Genomic DNA, 20,025 nt, shown 5'->3' with positions numbered 1-20,025 from the left:
AGAGAGACCATGACCTGGACATTCTGACCAGGAGCATGGTGCAAAGAAATCTCCCTGTCCTCCTTGTCTTCACAGAGGAGGGAGCCCATACACCAGATCCACACCTTGTAGCATTGAGAAGAAAGAATTCCACAAAGCTTCCCCTTAGTAAGTGACAATACAGCCATCCATTGGACGTTGCACTGCCTGATGCAGCAGTGCACTGAATGTTCCACTATTCAAAGGGAGAAAAGAGATGCCTTAAATGCCCACCTATTTGAAAAGTCTGATTACTCAAACACTCATCCATGCTTTATAGCCCGATCTGTGGCTATGGATGTGGCTACAAGCTCGCATATACCATAACGTGCACGTCTTTTTGGGTGGATACAGCTATATCACAATGCTCATACACTGAAGTACTTATGACATTTGCTATAGTTCTTCTATGTGGCTTAGGTGCAGATTTAGGGCCAGATCCTGGCTTCCATTCTGCCCACTCTGCTCTGGCAGCACAAATCCGGTGGGAAATTAGCTTAACTGGCTGTCCGAGGATTTCCCTTGGGGAATCATTAGATGGTGTACGGCCAACGTGGTCTTCAGCCATAGCCAGTGCAGCTGAGGAGTCATCATGCTCTGGAATGCCACAGCTGCCAGAAAAGCTACTTAGGGGCTGTATGCAACTGGCACAACTTAGAACACTCCTGAGGCTGCTACAAGTTGCTCCTCAGAACTGGCACAGCACCCAGTGGCCTGTGTCAGGAAGTCATCTTTACGCCTTTGCTCACTGAGCTGGGCTTGGTGGCAAAGGGCTTGGTCCTGAGGCTCTGGCCATTCACTATTCTAGTCCATTCGCTCAGCTGGCAACTGGCCTAAGGAAAACACCTGCTTTCACCTAATACAAAATGAAAGAGCACCTGCTCCATATTCCACACTGGATAAATATGTGAAATGACATGAGAAATAAATGAGGCACTAACTTACAACTCATCATAGCAAGCAACAATTAAACTCTGGTACGAAAGGCCAAATTCTACCAGTGATGTCTGTGGCAGGGATGTCCTCTTTAGACTGGGCCCCCTGCAGATGTGAATGTATTCCCTCACCATGACAGTACCGCCAAGCACACTCTATAAAGCACACATCGATGCTCACTTTTGTCAAGTTACCATTCCCTTTTCCACACAGGAACAGAATATGGTCCTGAATGTATTTAAATGCACAGTTTTTATTGGAAACATACATATGTGCAACCTGCTGAACAGGGCATATTATTTATAGCACTACTGATATGATCCTCACCACTCTGTTACATGCACAGTAAAGCTGGTTGATGTTTCTCGATATTTCAAGACCACCTCTAAATTTGAAAAAAAAACAACAACAGGGAAATAAAATGTCCCCTGGTTTTCAACAAGCTGGCCAAAATTTTTCAAAGTTTCAACATTTCACAAAAAAAGAAAAACATTTCTGCAATTTTTTCAAAGTGGACAAGCTCCCTTCATCCAACTTAGGTATATGCCACAATGCATATGATTTTTCAGACCGCTGTGCATACCACCACCACATTATGGGACTCTAAAATCATAGAATCATAGAATATCAGGGTTGCAAGATCTCAGGAGGTCATCTAGTCCAACCCCCTGCACAAAGCAGGACCTAATCACCAACTAATCATCCCACCCAGGGTTTATCATACATTACATGAACATAAATGTCATAAAAACTGTACTGGAGGCCAGATATATGTTGTCATATATGTGACTGGCAAAACTTCCATTGACAGTGCAATAGATTAGCAGGCCCTTGATATAATTTTTTTGCAAGCTATATTTAAGGCAATGTACACAGTAATTTACTTACTTGTATGGTACATGTTTAGCACCATTAATTAAGGCCAAAATTACATTGCCCAGGGCAGACAGAGACAGGCACAGGGAACCTCCCCCATCTCGGCTCTTGCTCAGCACTTTTTCACAGCTTCCTAGATCAATCAGATGCAAACGGCTCCGTCCTCCGGACACTAAAACAAAACAACGTTTATACACACATTCACCTGAGCAAAAGGACTCACAGCAGATTAGCTATGCAGAATTTATTCAAATGACAGAAATAATGAATGCAGTGTGGGGTAATGCCTGAATTAAATATTAATGGGGCAACATGTGAATTGAACAAAGAAGATATTAGCCACATCTACCAAGGTTTGTCCATTCTCGACTGCTTGGGGGGCTTGGTTGGGTTCTTTTTTTAGTATACTGCATATTATTTTTAATCTAAATGTAAAAATATTTATTTCAAACTAAATAAATACATCAAATTTGGAGTGACTGATCTTACTTCCTCCTTTGCCACTCTTCTCCATGCGATACTGGTAAATGTGAAGAGTGAAGAGCATATGTGAATTCCTCCTGTCTTCTTCATCACACTCAGGTTTACTGGTACTTCTGGCAGCAATTGCAGCATCAAGGAAAAAGGCAGCTTTCTCTGCTGTCGGGGCCCTAAGCTCACTTTGGTTTTGAAGCTTGAATATAAACAAGAAAATGGCTAATTAAGGCAGGGGGGAATGTTTTTTGCTGATCATACTAAGTCTCTAGGGCGATAAGAGAAACAAATATGTACACCATGGGAGTGGGGATTATATATTAAAGACAATAAAAAAATTTACCATCTTAAAAATTGTCATCATCATTGTCAGATAAAAGGAAATAAAAAACAGAGGAAAGTCAGACTGAAAAGCCTATGTTGCGATAGCCATTATACCTGGGTTCCACATATCGGATCCTCTCTCAAATAAACCCCTGGAGACTGACCATCCTGAAGGCTGCCAGTGGCTACTTCAGCTAACAAATCCTTAAGGTTTTCATCTTTGCCACTGATCTCCACAGCAGATACTCTAATAGAGAAACGAGTCCCAGTTTTTTCTTTGCGTTCATTGATTAACTTGAAGAGCCAAGAAATTGCACAGGGGATAATACCAAGGCTTTGTGTGGAGTTATCTTTGCCAATCATGGTATAAGATTTACCTGGAAAGGAAAGGAAAATATAAAAACTTATCTTTCAAGAATAAAACAGTTTCTTCTTATGCAGCTCCCAATTTACATTATATGCCATGTGCTGTACAGATAGCTTGGGCTAACAAATGCAAAAATGATTTGTATGTATTTAATTATTAATCAGTTAGTATTTATTCAATTAATTTTGCCATTTTTGTAACTCAAACCCAAAGCAAATTAATTTTTAAAGTATCTCTGATCTTTTGATTTTCATCATAACATGCCTCGAAAAGCTTGTTCCTACATAAACTAATCTGATGTTACAGTTTACCTTTTCAAATTAGAATTTAAGATCCCAGTGTAGAAATAAACCATGATAAGTTGGCAAAGCTAATTAAAAAGAAATTCTAATCTATTCGTATACTCCAGATTTATTGTTCCAGAAGCTGACAGTATGTAATTACCAGACTGACATAGTAATTAACTGTAACGAATTTGGGAGCTCACCAAGCTTGACATGACCAAAGCAAAATATGCAACCATCTGCACCATTCACAACAGACTGGATTACTTCTGCTACTGTTCCAGAGCATACCTCAGCCTGAAAGAACAATTGGAGACAAATAAGTTACACAATTCACTCTTTACTTCTCTCCTACATGAAAAGAATGATTCAATATTTCTGAAGCGTAACACTTTTGCCCATTTTTGTGGCATTATTTCTACTATTTTAGCAACTATGTTCCATTTTTCAAAAATAAAAGCTGCTATAGCAGCCTAAAATAGTTTTCAATTCTTTATACCAATTCCCTTGGAATATCGATTCTATGACTAATGTAGCAATTGAACACTATCCAACCAAGCTTGCTGCTGGTATAATAGCTTAGCCAAGGGTTTTCAGTAAGAGTAACAGCTTCAGTGAAATGAAGCCAGCCAAAGAGTGCTTGTAGAAATTAAAAAGCCATTCATACTGGAGAAAATGCATTGAAGATCCCTGAATAAGAATTTCTAAGTATCTGATTTCCATTTACTATGAAAACAATAATATAATTGGTAAAGGGAATTCGCTAAATTCCCTAAGTGTACTAAAAACAATTTATCAGTGTATGTAAGGGGTTGAAATATATACCATGATTTATTAAATATAGCAATTGATGGCATACACATATAAGGCCATACACCAGTGAACAATGAGCATAGATACATGCCAGCAAGCCTGCCCATAGCAATGATGATGCAGGTGGAAGTTGGCCACTCTGATTCTAGTCACCTTGAAACAGCGGAGAAATGCTACCTCAAAGGCCCTCCAAGAGAGTGTTGAAGAGTGTGGCCCAGAGATCAGAGTGAAATCCTGTCCCGACTGAAGACAATGGGAGTTTTGCCATTGACTTCGATCAGGCCAAAATTTTACCTCATCTCCTTTTTGTACTGCATGTGCAGCACCCAAATCATCAGCAGCTGCTGTGCACAACCACCCACATAGATTATTGCAACTTTCAGTACAAATAGACTATACTGGTCCCTAGGGCTGCACTACTGGGGCATTTGCAATTGCGCTGTGCGTCTGAGTGCGTAGTTATGCCTTTTCCTATGCACTTGCCAGACATTCAGACCGCAATGTGCTTATTCACTGATCCAGTACCTGAGATAAAAAGGATGAAAAATGTTTTTTAGCCAAAATTTGTCTTGTTCATTCAAGCTGTAAAGTAACATTCTCAACATGAATTATTTGGAGTTTCATAAAATTGAATGTTCTGATAGAGAACTATTTAAAGGTTGGTCTATGTCCAGATTTATTTTAAAAATCCTTTGTTTTAAAGCTACTATAAGTTTTTTTTCTGCTCCCATTGGGTGGTCTTGACTACAACGTCACCAAACATATCCCCTTTCCTTCTGTGCACATGTCTGCCTGCTGCCCGTCCAGTTTCAGCTCTACTGCTGTTATTGTGCATAAGACAGGCCTTGCAGGGCCTGGAGAAGGGCATGCATGGTCAACAAAACAGTGAAACTGACTATTCAGGAAGTGATGTGAAATGTAAACCTGAAAAAGAAGAGAAAAATAAAAATCTTCCCTGCCCTCTTTCAATTATAGTAATCTTATGGGGTTAGTTGTAACCATTGTCCCGACTCAGCAAAGCACTAAACTTTAGGCACATGCTTAAATCTGTCCCTAGGTAGCAAAGCACTGAAGTCAATGGGTTGTACTCCTAATCCTATTGATTTAAAAAGGGTTACAACATATTCAGTTAAAAATGTAAATTTCAAGTTGACTGTGCCTTTAAGCAGCACTAAAAATACAGGGAAAGTATTCATTCAGCAAATTTATCTCCATGGATGTAGCTTCACTTCTGGGCTAAATTGAAACCATGTGAGAGTTTATCTACTGTCTATTAAATTACCATGTTTTCCCAGGAATTATACTAACTCATTCAAACAAAATTTCCCAGAAGCAATAAGGAACTCTTATATGAATTAAAATGATGTGCCCACGGGAAGAGTTGTTAGAGTTAAATGCTTATCTCCAGTACCTGAGAAGCATCCTGAGGGAATACTGCATCAAAGGCAAACATCTTTGGGACAGCAACAGTTCCTCTCCTGTGACCTAAGTTGGATGGTCCACTTGCAGATGGATCATAAAGAGTGATTTGCTTTTTTCGTGGATCTACCTTTAGAAAAGACATGGATTCGGACGTGTCATGTGGTCCTTGAGAGGGACAAATTCTCACCATCACCTTCACCTGCAAGTAGTTACAAGGAAAGTGACAGCTTTAGTTCCTACTTACAGCTAATGTAAATAATTGCATAGTATCCCACCCCCCAAACTATTCCCTGCTCCCAAAACTTGTACATTTTTAACAGTTCTGTGACTCAGAATGACTTCTCCATATACTTACAGCCAGATTTTCAGCACTGGCTTCCACTCTTGTGCCTGCAATGAATTAATTTTAAAAGGGTTCACTTTCACTTTACCATTTAGATGTCTAATGATGGATCTCTTGACAAAGAGATCATGAACAGGATACTGAAAGCTTCTCAGTCATTAGGAAAGAAAGCTACATAACAAAGTCCTGAAATCCCACAACATAACCCTCTCAACAAAAATAAAACTTTACAATGCTTTTGTGCTCACATCTCTCCTCTATGGCTGTGAAACCTGGACACCATACAAATGGCATATCAAACAGCTAGAGGCCTTCCATATGTGGTCTCTGCACGCCACTATGGGGATCCGCTGGCAGGACAAAATTATCAACCTGGAGGTTCTCCAAAAGTCAAATGCCATAAGCATCAAGGCCATGCTGATAAAAGCCCAACTACACTGGGTTGGACACATCATTAGGATGCCTGAATATTAACTCCCCAGAGAAAAATCCTATGGAGAATTGGCACAAGGACACCAGAATCAAGTGTCTACAAGGAAAAACACTACAAGGACAGCAAGCACTACAAGGACAGCATCAAAAAAACCACACACTATGGTGCAATAAAACCAGATTATCTTAAGAAGGCTGAGTTAAATAGATCAGCATGGCAACACACAGCACTCAGAGCTTTTCAAGCCTTTGAAGAAGACAGAAATAATCGATTGTTAGCTGCAAGGGAAAAGCATCATACTACTGCTATAGTGACCAAGACGCTCACCAATTACTTTGTCTGCCTGATCCGCTCATGAGCATGCGTGTCATGCTTTGGACTTCAGAGTCACTCCAGAATCCACAAAAAGAGAGAGCATGAAAACGTCACCGTCGAACCAACGGACTACACGCACACACACACCCCTGATTTGCAGGCACAATCAACGCTCAGTGAAAAATTGTGTCCACAGAAAAGGAGAATGTGGCAAGATCTTTTTGTAAATCAGGACCTTAATGTTCACAGACTTTGTGACCTAATGTACTGACAAATCCTTCCTGAACAGCTGTTTGAATAAACCAAGAATGAAACAAGATGTTGTAAGCAACAAGTCCTCGGAGTTCTCACTTTCTCTCCTCCTAACCGCTGACATATCTTAAGTCCAATTCCGCCAATACAAAAGTGCTGTTGCTGTAACCCACATGGTCAGAAGCCTTTTGCAGCTATAACTTATTGCTAGGATCTTCCCTGGAGACCGGAAGCGTTATTGTCTTTTACATGCTCTTTGCACAGGTACAAATGACTACACAAGATGCAGGGCAGCAGGCCCTAGATCCTCAGTGCACCACTGTCTAGCAGATTCAAAACTAAGAGAAGTGACGTGTTCCACCAGTGGGACTCTATGTACATTGTGTGACATGTTTAAATTATAAGCAGAATGGTAGAGTTATGTCCTAATCCAAGTACAGGAAAATCCTGCTGTGTATGAGATACCACTGCTGGTCAGCGTTTAATTTTACATTATGGAACAGATCCTGAACTGGTGTAAATTGTCATAATGCCATTGAAGCCAATGGAGCTGGGACAATTTACACCATCTGAGCCCCCATCTGTCCCCAGGTGCCCAGTTGTACAATGGGCGTCAATCCTGAGCCCTCTCCACTTCAAAACACCTATTGACAGTAAATAAAAACCAAATACTCCTCCTTTTAATTATCCTTTCACAGTCCAGGTGTAACTGTCTGCTAGCAACCTTTCCACTATGAATCCAAAAGAGCCTAAATATCTACCTGATCAACCATCCAAAATACATACCAAGCCAAATATAGCACACACTTGTAACCTGCAGATTTGACTCAGATATAACGCCAGGACAGCTTTGAATGGTGGGTGGGAAAAGAAAGTCAAACTTGTAGAACTCTGACTGGGGATATTTCTAATGTTCGACAATTATTTGTTGACTTTGACCTTAGCTTTGCATTTCCAGGCTTTCCAACACTAGTTTATTACAACCACAGTGTTCTAATAATGTTGTTAACAAATTATGTCTATTTACAACATTAGCATAGGTTCTTTTTGTCTTTTTTTTTTTTTTTTTTTTTTTTTAAAGATTTCGGCTCTTTTTATTACATTTGTTCTGTGTAAACAGCAGTTAACCCCAGCCATTTCCCCTTTCATTCAAAAGAAAGAACAGCCAAAAAGAAAATGAACTGCCATTCCAAGCTTATTTAAATTGATGCTGAAACAAAACGTAAAGCGCCAGATTATGCCTTTAAGGGTATGTCTACACTACCCACCGGATCGGCAGGCAGCGATCGATCCAGCAGGTATCGATTTATCGCGTCTACTTTAGACGCGATAAATCGACCCCCGAGCGCTCTCCCGTCGACACCTGTACTCCACCATCGCGAGAGGCGCAAGTGGAGTCGACGGGGGAGCAGCAGCAGTCGACTCACTGAGGTGAAGACACCACTGTAAGTCAATCTAAGTATGTCGACTTCAGCTACATTATTCATGTAGCTGAAATTGTGTAACTTAGATCAATCCTCCGCCCCGCACCCCAGTGTAGACCAGGGCTAAGACACTCATTTGTGCTGAGGGCAGTGCAGAGCTTCAGTATGGATTGCAGCTCAGAATGGCACCCAAGCAGTCCAATATGCAGGAGAATTGTGCAGGTTGTGCCATTATTTAGGATTGCAGTGCAAGGACAGGAGGGATACAGCCTTGTCCCCTATGAGGTGTAGACGGGTCATCCAAGCCCATGGGATTAATGACAGACTTGGTTGGACTCATCCCAAAGTACCCTGCTGAATTGGGGCCTGCGTCCTTATTAACTGTTGGCTAAGGTATTTTGGAGGTTGTGTTTAGATGCCCTGCAGTTCTATTTTGCATAGCACACTCAGTTCAGAACGCTAAACCGCGTGTGGCACCCCCGTATATTCAAACAGGGGGTGTTAATACCCATTTTTGGCATCACAGGAGTTATTTTTCAAAAGTTAGCCCTGAAAACTTTCCTCTATTTCTCCAAAGGAACGAAGAGGTTAAAACAAAAACCAAAAAACCCCCAACACCCTATTTATAGGCCCTTCAAGTAAACCTTACACAAGGCTTCATGGAGGGGAATATTGCATCCTCCGAACAGGTTAGCCCTGGTAAGTTGGCTCCTGATCTCAACGCTTTGCTTTCTTCTCTCTTTGGTACTGATCTGAATATGAAAAGACAGTCCTAGAAAATAAGCGAACCTTAAAATAAATGAAACAGCTGCTTCAAAAGGGAAAGTGCATTACAGGTGACAGCTTCAAGGCTGATTCCCCATAAAAGCTGCATGAAGCTAGCTTTGTGTGCTAGAGTGCTTCCCTCAACCTTGACATATCACCAGGATGTTCAGTAAATAACCTTCTTGATGAAAAAAAAACAAAACCAAAACCACCACACTTCAAAATTACTTGATTAAAATGAACTTTAAAATGTATGCTGTTTTCAAAATGCATCTATAAACTGTACTTTCCTTTCTCTCTTACACCTATTATTATTGCAGGAGGCACCGGTATAAAAGGAAAATTGGTTTGCTCATGACCTCAGCAGCAAGTTACCTCCAGTAGCAGCATGCTAGTCCCTAAGCAAACAGGGTTTCACCCTCAGAAAAAGCAACATGCATCAAGTCAGCCTTTCAAGTCCATCTCTCTGGAGCCAGAGGATACTGAAATCTCTCACCATAATGGATCAGATTCTACATCTATCTGGCCTCCGGGGTCATGTTCATTTTTAAAGTGAAAGTAAGCTTTCAAGAGAAACGGAGGAGGAAGGTGCCTTCTTTTTTAGTGTTTTGTCTGTAACAACTGGTTTTGTGTATGTGCAGAAAACTACTGACTTCAGATTAACCACATTTTCCCATTCCCAGGTACATCTGAATCTAAATGATAGCTAATGTGATTGTCTACTTCAGCTGTGCCTTACTCCAGTTATGCCTTACCCATCACTGTTGAAAGGCCATACACCTGAAAATGTAGGGCTAAACTGTGTAACTCTTACTTATATGGGTGGGCCCATTAACTTCACTGGGGAATAGAGGAAAATTGCTTATGTAAACACTTGCCAGCATAAGCAAGGACTGTAATAGTAACGGACCAGCCACACGGGAGGAAGGGGTTCGTGGCTAATCTTGGATTCAGGCATGTGTTTCTGGGAGCATGACAGAACACTTTGTTGCTTCATGTATCTTTCTCCATGTCCTCTAGTTTAGAACCCGCCTTGTTTGACAAGGTCCATATTCTCAGCTGCAAGGGTTGTGCTATGATACAGATGCAGCTTAAGAAGGAAGAGGAATATGATATTAGAAACAAAGGAAAATAATGCTATCCTGACTGCCTAGCATAGGAGTCCTCTGGCAACCCCACATTCAACTTCTTCACAGACTGTTCCTCCTGAGATGCCGCTCCAGTATTCTTTGTGCCCATCTTCCTGGAGCTCAGATACTGCAGTGATAAGGGCATGTAGAATAACAGGAAGCACAATGAGAATCAGCACAATGTTACATGGTTTCACATTACATCTGAGGCCCAGATTCAAGGGACTGAAGGTCAGGAGCAGGTTTATGTCAACCCACCTAGAGACCTGTGAGGTTCACAATTACTGGTCTACCAAAAGTACAATTCTTTATTATGTAGGAATATGAGTTTATGACAGGCAAGATCTAGGAGCACTAGAAAGGCAGCATACTCCTTGCTGTAAGAATTAAGTCCATTGAATCTCTCATGTGTGACCCCATCTGACTCTCCTGGGAACAGCATGCTGTGCTCTGGAGAGAGCCACTCCCAGTGGAAAGAGAGTCATCTAGATGTGAGGACATGGGGTGGAGAGGATTAAAGAAAATAACACAGGAAGAAGGAGCTTGGAGGTCACAAAAAACATTTTGACCCATAACTAGGAGAGTGGTTGATACCCCAACAACCCAAGTTCATTGCCTCAGAGCTAAACAAGACATCATGAGGATATAGCCTGCCCACTCAATTGGAGTGAAGGAGAAACCCACGTTTCAGTACCTGAGGCCATCACCACCCAGAAAAGTAAAGCAAATGCATCTTTCAGCACAAGATACATATTTCATAATTCATTAATCCCTTAGTCCAATCCTGGTTATGTACACTGATGGCTGAGCAAATGTAGAATTGGAGCAATCATACCTGCAATACAGTCAAATGCATTTATTCACTTACAAAATTAAATATTTTCACAAGAGCAGTGATTTAACGCAACCTTGGTGCAGCAGTGACTTGCATACCAAACAAATAACAACTGGGTTAATTTAAAAGTAGGTAGGTTAATTTAAAACTAACTAGAGTCAAGTGCACCAGCGTCCATTTCAGGCTCTGGAATTACACCCCAGATGTACACCATAGAGGCTATAATGGGGTAGTTAAGGATATTAACTACCAATGGCTATTAAAGGATATTAACTACTACACTGGATGGAGTAGTAAAAATATGAGAGAGTCAGTGAGTCTAGAAGTGGGATAGAGGGAACAAGTAGGAAGGGAAGAAAGTTGGCCTGAAAGAGAAAAGGGGAGACAAAAGGAGAGATAACAGCAGACAGAGAAAAAAGCAGAAGAGACAAACACAAGACAAGAAAGACAAGATATATTGGCTCCAGAATACTCATTTCAGGCCTCAGAAAGTGGATTAAACAAGAAGAGAGAGTCAAGCCCTTGGCAAAGATGAGGACAATAAAAATAATGGAGGGATGCTAATTTATTCCCATAAAAAACTATTTTACACCCCACTCCCTCGCAGTACTCACAATGACCACACAAACAGCAGACAAAGATTGCTGCAGAATTTCAGAGCCAACCCTATAGGAACGCATAGAACAATCTGTGATTTTGCCAACTTTATATTCCTTTAAATGAAGCATATGGTTGACATTTTCACTCATATGGTAACGCTGCTGAGGTTTGAATGTTTCTAGTGGATTCCTTTCTTTCTCTTGTCCTTTCTTTCTCTTTATAGAAAGTAAGGCATATCACATTTAACTGTTCTCTTCAGTGTCACTATAAGTCACTGAGTAGGAAAAAACGTTGTAAGTTGGATATAAATATACATCTAGAGAGAGATGGTGTCAGTATTGGCTATGTGGCCAGTTGCAAAGATTAGGAGGAGGAATAAGAATGGGGGGAGGGGACAGGTTGTACCTCCATTTGATTTCTACAAACAAAACTAAAATAAAATACACACATAAAACACCACTACACATCCGTATAACTCATATTTTTCTTTAATCATGAAGCCTTCTGTATCATGCAAATCTAGTATCTTGTTAATTAACTGGCTCTGTGATCTCGTGGGTTTTGAACACCATGGGTTAATAGTAAACTGCTGAACTTTCCAAATTCATGTTTCTGCAGGAATCAGGAGGTCAGCAGAATTGCTGAAGGAAATCCTATTAAAATCAAAAGTGTTTGGGAAAAGAAGATGATAAACATATCCTGAATATGCCACAGGAGATGAAGAATTTAACAAATAAATAAATAAATAATTTGGAAAGCCCTGGAAATGGGTGGCATGAGGTCAGGGTGTGCCTGCCCCATGTACAACAATGGGTGGGACTGTAAATGTCAGTGGTTAGGATGGGAGAAAGATTCACAGTAATCAGGAATTTGTTTTTTTCCTTTAACATTTATCTATTTGTCAGCCTACAGTAGGAGTCAGGGAAAAGAAAGGTTATCAAAGCAAACATCTGCAAGCTGAAATTCACTCACTTCTACCATCTAATGGCAAATGAAGTGGAAGGATGCTGAAGAGTGCAAAAAAAAATGTTTAAAAGGCTATTTTATGCATGTGCAGAACAGATTTAAGGGAGACTTGTAAGCAGACATAGGCTGATGGCTGCTCAAAATTCAGGCTCCACAGAGTCAGAGAGAAACAACCCACCTGTGTTGATGACAATGCTAGCTCCCATAAAGCCCGATATACAGCCTTTCATATGAAAACATATTACAGAACAGTTGAATGGTTATAGACAGTACACCCAAATGTTGTTCATGCTTTTGGGAGAGATAGGCCTGAACCAAAATTCTAGATTTGAACATTCTTGAACTTTGGGTGGATCAGAACCGGACTCATATTTTACAGTTCTGAACCAAAACATCCCTGGGTTTTGGGGGGAAGTCTGGAACTGGATCTGAATTTTGCATTATGGGCCAATTTCTAAAGAGTAGGTCATATCCACATGTTAATCAGATCCACAGATACAGGGCCAGGTAGGATCCCATCTACTCCTCTGTTACCACTCTGTGCTGAGGAGTGCCTAGGGGAACTTTGTGTAGCTACGCATAACTCTCAGTGCAGGTCAGTGCCTCAATGGCATGACTGAGCCCGCAGTGTGAAACAGGATACCAAGATCACATTATGTAGAGTTACACATGAGGAATTAGTGAGGCTTTGGGAGTGTGACGTGTTTGTTTTATGGCAGGTAGGAGAGTATTGAGTCTTAGACCAAATTGCAAAACAGAGTCTTGAAGCAGTTTCCAGAGAAAGTCAGGTTGGTTGTTTCAGGTGTAAAGGAAAAGGAGTCTGCCACCTGCTTGAGGAGAGACAGGGAAGAGGAACAGAAAGAAGCCCCACATTCAGTAAACCCAAAGAGTAGGCTGGCAAATAGAAGCAATGAGGTTGAACAGTGGGACAATTCAATGAAGTGTCCTGAAGCCTATCAGGGAGAGTCTATCCTTGATTCCAGAATGCACAGAGATCCAAGAAAGAACTCTAAGGCACTGTTTTGACTTCAAGGCTTTCCTTTGTGTTTAAAACAGACTGGAGCTGGAGATTAGGCAGGATACAAAGAAAGGAATTATAGCAACTGAGACAAAAGAATGGTGGGTAAGAGTGGTCAAGACGGTGTTGAACATGGGAAATATTTCTACAGGTTAACAGGCATGAAAAAAGAAAAAGTCAAGTCAAATCTCTAGGGTTTCCGAAAGTACGAGTGAATATGCGATTGGTGCCCTGGGTCAAGATGGAGATGGAGTTTTGTCTCAGGCTGCTCATCTTAGCAATCAGTAGGGTATATATTTTGGATGTTCTAAGTTGAAGGAAGATAGTTCAAAGCCACAAGCTGATGAGATATGAAGCTGGTAGAAATCAAGGATGAAGATGCATCAGTGCAGGAATTTTCATCCCAATAGAAGTGATTTCCAAAGGTGAATTCAGGAAGAAAGGTGCCATTTGGGGAAGAGATGACAAAGCCAATAACACACTCTCCTAAGGAGCATTATAACAGATAGATCTAATAGAAGAGAATTACCGACTGCCAGTCATGAAAATGGATCTTTGGACAGATAGGAAAGCGCAGAGGAGGAAGATATCCATGACTCCACTGAATTGTGCCATATGATCAAGCAAGATAGGAAGGCTGATTGAAATCAAAGAGGTAGGAAAGATGGCCTTGTGGCTAAGACACAGAACTAGGAATGCTGGACTCCATTTCCAAGTCTGCCACAGACTTCAAGTGTGTCCTTAGGCAATGACTACAAAATATACAAGTCAGGAGAGAATGACGCCATTATTTTTCTAGATGACCAATAAGAGGTACCAAATATTTTACGTGTTTAACCTTAGGGAGATGTACAAGGAAAGACAACGTTAATTCTCTGAATAACCAGTTTGCTCATTAGTAATGTGAATACTAAGGGAATTAAGACTCTGATTCAGCAAAATATTTAAACACATGCATAACTTTACACATGCGCATAATCCCTTTGAAGTCAATAGATCTACCATATTCACATGTTTAAAGTTATGCATGTGCTTCAGTGCTTTATTGGACTGGAGCCTACAGAGATGTTGAGGTTAAAATTAAAAGAACAAGAAGGAAAAACAAGAAAGTATATGCTAAAGAAGAATTATAATATTTTGGTGTATGAGTTTGCAGGTCCAGACCTTGCTATTAAAATGAGCTTTGAACATTTTATTAGTCTATATTTCAGGAATTATATTGGCATTATACTGGAATCTATTCTAGACATTTTGGTGATGCGCAGCATGATCACAGTATCATAATCCTTAAAATGAACAAGCAATTTGGTCTTTAGCAATAAACATCATTATAGCATATTTGAACAGTCAATATAAATTCCCTGGGAACTTGCATTCATAACAGGCACTGCCCAGACAGGGAAGTTAATTTTGTTCAATGTTTTCAGAATGGTGAGTTATAGCAAATTAATATAATAAAGTTATTTATATATACACCATTCTGAATTAAGATTTCTCACCAAGAAATTACACAGAATTCATTTTCATTACTGGCCATTTTCCAATGAAATTGCTTATTTCTCAACTACTGTGTAAATCAAATTACAAAAGTCTTAGTTCAGAGCCAATATTTTTCATGGATTTAATTGTAACTGACAGATATACAACCCTTACAAAATTGGTTTACTGTGGATAGTTCTTACAAGCCTTTCACATTCTGCCACTACCATTATATAGCAAATTTATATGCAAAACTGCTATGCTAGCATAAACTATTTAGCTCCCTTGGGAGAACCTAAAAAAGCACTTCTATATTGTACTCTTTAGAAAATGGCCTCTATTAAGCAAGAATTGATTCTATATTCCCAGATGATACCACACAAAACTACTCCTTTTTAAACATGGGAAAAAAGAAAGAAGTGTATTTTTATATAATTTTCTGCATTGTGTTTAATATGTTCCTTCAGCAGGGATCTTTATGTCATGGGTTCTACAAAATTGCATACATAGACTGAAGACCTTTTAGTAAGACATATGATGTATATTGGAAATAATACTTTAGTCATTAGGAACAAGCAGCAATAAAGATGGCAAAATTAAGTACCTATTTGTTATTCATCATCAAACTATTGTAAGAACAAGTGAGTGCTGTATACAGTACACTTAAGAAAAGTCTACATCATCAGTAAATCATGTTAGAGGTACCTTGACTATAGGCTGGGAAAAAAATATAAATGAAAGTAAATGTCTAAAGCAAATAAAAAATGAAGGAAAATATGAATATGCCTTTCCAAGACACCAGTTTGGGAACTCAAATTCTCCCTCTTAATGCTCCATATCAATTTTCTCATGTAGAAGGATTCTGACATTCTAACATAAAAAAATTGACAAGATCTTTGGAAGAGACAAGCACTTAAAGTTGCTCTTGTAAGTGATGCAGTATTATAAAGAGTGTGTTGAACAGAACCCTGGAAAAAACATTTTGCATGAAAAAGGCTTCCTACCACACTAAAGAAAAATAGCAAATTAGAATGCTATGCAGCAGCCACTGTAAAAAGGATGTCTTTTTAATACCACAATATGATAAATTATCTTAAGTAGCACATTAATGTCAGAAATTGAGCATAATCTAACTTCTTTCCAGTGACAATATTAAATGGCTTTCAGACATCTTTCCCACTATTCTGACATTAAATTTAACAACACCCAGTGAGACCAGAAAAATGATTCCGTTAAAAGAATCATACTGCATAGGATCATTGCCTTTTAAGCAGGATTCAACTAAATGATTTGGACTCTGGTGTTTTCGGCAGATTCATGGGTAAGAGATATAATTTGCGACATAACATTTTTCAGTAGTGAGTGAAGTTCTGTTCAGAATACAGTATGCCATTTGTAATGGGATTTTTTGTGCCTGGGGGGGTAGGTATTGCTTATTATACTAAACACAGGTCCCAAGGAAACCTTTCCATTATAACTTAAGAAAGTTTAAACTTTTCCTCCACCTGACATTATTAAAAATTCAAGCCACTTGTTAGCACCTATGGCATTGTATAAAATTTTACACTATAGGTACAGAAACAAATTGGGCCATCTATCTCTAAACAAAGGCTTAGATGTAAAATCAGGGATTTGCATTCTGGGGCAGATTTACATGCTCCAGATGAAACTCCGATGAACAGGGAAAATAGGTGGTTTTTGGAATGGAACAAAAGATACTCCGAAGGCAATGTCTATGCTGCAGCTGGGGGCATGCCCCCCAGACTGGGCAGACAGACACACGCACTCTCTGCTCGACATAAGCGCTTTAAAAATAGCAGGGTGGATGTTGCGGCATGGACAGCAGCACAGGCTCGCTGCCAGTGGGTTTTTGGGCTTGTACTCAGGCAGCTGGCCCACATCACTGCCCGTGCCACAACGTCCACATGGCTATTAATAGGGGGCTAGGTTGACCAGAGCTAGCACATGTCTGTGTATCTGGGCTGGTTTCCCTTTAGAGAACACTGGAAACAATGAAGAAGACAAAATAGAAATTAAAATGCTTTTTAAAGTATTTGAAATTTGCTTTAATAAATATATTTACAAGAAGTACTATATTCAATCCACATATAGCCCACATGTTGCCATCAGCCCATAGCAGAACTCCCACTCATGTGACAAGGAGCAATACAGTTGGGCTGAAAGCAAATTTCAACCTTTAGACCAAATTCTCAACAGCAGCCTCTCATTCTGCACCTAAACTGAGCTAACACAGCTTACTCAGCACTCTGGGCTTCTCCCCTAATTCTCCACACACACATGCTCACATAAGATCAATGGTTTTTGCTGAGCTCCCAGGGTTTGGGGAACCTCTCCCCCTCTCCTGAAACTCCATCAAGCCAGCCAGCAAAAGGACCCAGCTGGGCCATGAATGATAGGACCAAGCAGTTAGATTCTACAATATAAGGACAGTCACTAGAGAAAAACCTAAGGCAGACATTCAAGCTTTCATTAAGCAAATCACTTAAGCATGTGCTTAATTTAAGTCGCTGCTTAAGTCCCACTGACTGAAGCCCCAATTCAGGAAGCACCCCTATTCAGGGTTACACATAAACACAAGCTTAACCGTGAAGCCAATGAATGGGACTTAAGCACCTACTTAAAGATAAGTACATGCTTAAGCACTTTGCTGAATTGAGGCCTCAGCCACCAGGGATTTTCCATACTAGGCATGACATAAAATATGGGTCAGTTTTGGAAATACACAATCAAACAAGGGTTTTAGAGTCCAGATGTTGAAATTAAATTATCTATTTTAAAAAATATTTAGCCATATTGGGATACAGTACATTTTGCTGTAACAGTGGTAAATATGTTGATAATACTATGAACCACAACTACCTTTCCAGGACTCCTGCAACCCTCTACAGTTCTGAAGTCTAAAAAGCTAACCTTTCTCCTAGCTCAGTCACAGAGCTAAATTTCATCTGACAAGATCATTTAGAGATACATACACTTGGGGGGCAGAAATTTTTGCAACTTGTAATATGTTTCTTTAGTTCTTTCTGTCCTTTATCAGAAGTATCTCACAAGAAAAAGAATACTAAGCAAAAAATACAATGAATGACTGTCATTTAATTATTATGTGCTTGATTCACTAAAGAACATATGTTTAGATTCCATGCTGTTCATAAGACCAAACCAGCTGATTCTTCTGAGTGTCTGCAGCAAAGAAGCAGATATGTTTTGTAATTATTAAAGTGTTTCTTCATAAATTATAGTCAACACTATTTCTTACACTGCAGCTCTCGTGGTGACTGCTAACAGGGCATCACAGTACCACCACCTTGAACTGTGGTCACTCCTGAACTCATTAGCTATAGCAAGGTCAGGCATGGTCCACAGTGGGATGACATACCTATAAAGAAAAACACAGGTGCTGCACAACTGATATGGGCAAATCAGAATTAAAAATATTCTGGAATGGTGCTAGAGGAACCTATGTTGATGTGTTTTGGATGAGACATAAAACCAAAGCCCTGGCTACTTGAGGTCACTGAAGGGCAGGGATGGTTTGACCTGGACAAATTAGGTCATTACAATGGGTCAAATTCGTCCCTGGTTTAGCCATGGATGATCTGCCCCATTTTCCCTACCTTAAAACGTCCTCCTGTGGTTTCAACTGGAGAAGCTAAGAATCACTTTGCCTCCTAAAAATCACTGGGTAATATCAGAAGTGCCAAATGGCAGCCATGTTCTGCCCTACAAGTAGCTGTAATTTTTATGCTAGTTGAATTAGCGTTCTATATTCACAGCAACATTTGCCTCTCCCCTTTGACCCACATATGCAGATTCCTACTGCACATTCTGAACACAGAACTCCCACTGAGGTCAGTGCTGAATATGATTTGTCTATACCATTACACGACTTAATATCAAAGCATTGGAAAACGTGCTGTATGGCAGAATATTGCACTGGAACCTGCGGGCAGTCAGGGAACTAGATGAGCTCGTAGGTCTGTTTTCCATCTCTAATTTTTGTGAATCGATATAAAATCAAAAGTTTTAGCCATGCTGTTTTAATTGAATCTTGTAAATAAAGGGTCCAATCTTGAAAGCCCCTTCCACATAGAACTCCTATTAGCTTTCCATCAAAGACCACAATACAGATATTACAATTTAATATTACGCTGCTAACATTCTGATCATAGTATTATAGGGCTTCTAATAGTGCTTTTTTTTGTTTGTAAGGGAAACACAGGTTTTGTACATTACTTTCCCCAGTGAAAATTCACATTGGTCTGTTATATGACACTCCCCAGGGCAGAGAGTTGGCCTTTTCTGTACATGTCTGGCTTGTGTTTAAATTATCCAGGCTCAAATGCAAACATTTGGTTTTCAACTTACAGATGCATCTTATCCACCGTGGGTGGGATCTTGCAATGTATGGAGCACCTCCTGGAAGGTACTCAGCACCCTCAACAACCACTGAAGTTAAAGGAGTTAAAGGCAACTCAGTCAAGACTAAGCATATGAAACAAAATAGCACCAAATTAGGAGTGAGGAAGGAAAGTGCTGCTCTAGCAGATGCCTAACCCAAGGTAGCCACATACACAGAACCACAGCCAGCAATGAGGCCAGGCACACAGCTGACTCTGGAACCATCAAAGAAAGTAGGGAGCCTGCCACAAAGACAGATGTTGGATGTTCCAGTAAGAAAAATACATGCCAGAGTCCAGCTTCTGCAAAGCATATCCCCTGTGTGAGTGAGCCATCTGGTATTATTCTCCAGACCGCAAGAAAAAGCAGAAATCAGTGTTGAGCAGGAAGAGTATTAAGTACAATGATGGCAAGAGGAGACAGGATTCTTCAGTTACCAATGAAGTTAGAGGCATCTGCCAACTTTCGTTGTTTGTTAACTGCATTGATATTTAAAGTAAAATGAGGGAGAAGCAAATGGTTATTTATTCCC

The 20,025-nt window shown here is 40.0% G+C and overlaps 1 protein-coding gene across 1 annotated transcript in view; it reads right to left on the bottom strand.

Annotated features, from left to right (window-relative positions):
• Positions 1-20,025, bottom strand: part of KIF26A (kinesin family member 26A) — a 132,393-nt gene that overhangs the window by 11,474 nt on the left and 100,894 nt on the right. The window contains exons 6-10 of the mRNA XM_073349797.2: positions 5,504-5,713; positions 3,483-3,576; positions 2,743-3,005; positions 2,320-2,503; positions 1,843-2,002 (exon numbers count right to left, since the gene is read on the bottom strand). Coding sequence (XP_073205898.1) covers positions 1,843-2,002; positions 2,320-2,503; positions 2,743-3,005; positions 3,483-3,576; positions 5,504-5,713 — 911 coding nt within the window. The remainder of the gene's footprint in view (positions 1-1,842; positions 2,003-2,319; positions 2,504-2,742; positions 3,006-3,482; positions 3,577-5,503; positions 5,714-20,025) is intronic.

The sequence above is a fragment of the Lepidochelys kempii genome, chromosome 6 (genome assembly GCF_965140285.1).
Source record: "Lepidochelys kempii isolate rLepKem1 chromosome 6, rLepKem1.hap1, whole genome shotgun sequence".
NCBI classification, from domain to species: domain Eukaryota; kingdom Metazoa; phylum Chordata; order Testudines; family Cheloniidae; genus Lepidochelys; species Lepidochelys kempii.
The sequence above is the reverse complement of the archived record's forward strand: the minus strand, read 5'-3'. Positions and strand labels throughout refer to the sequence as shown.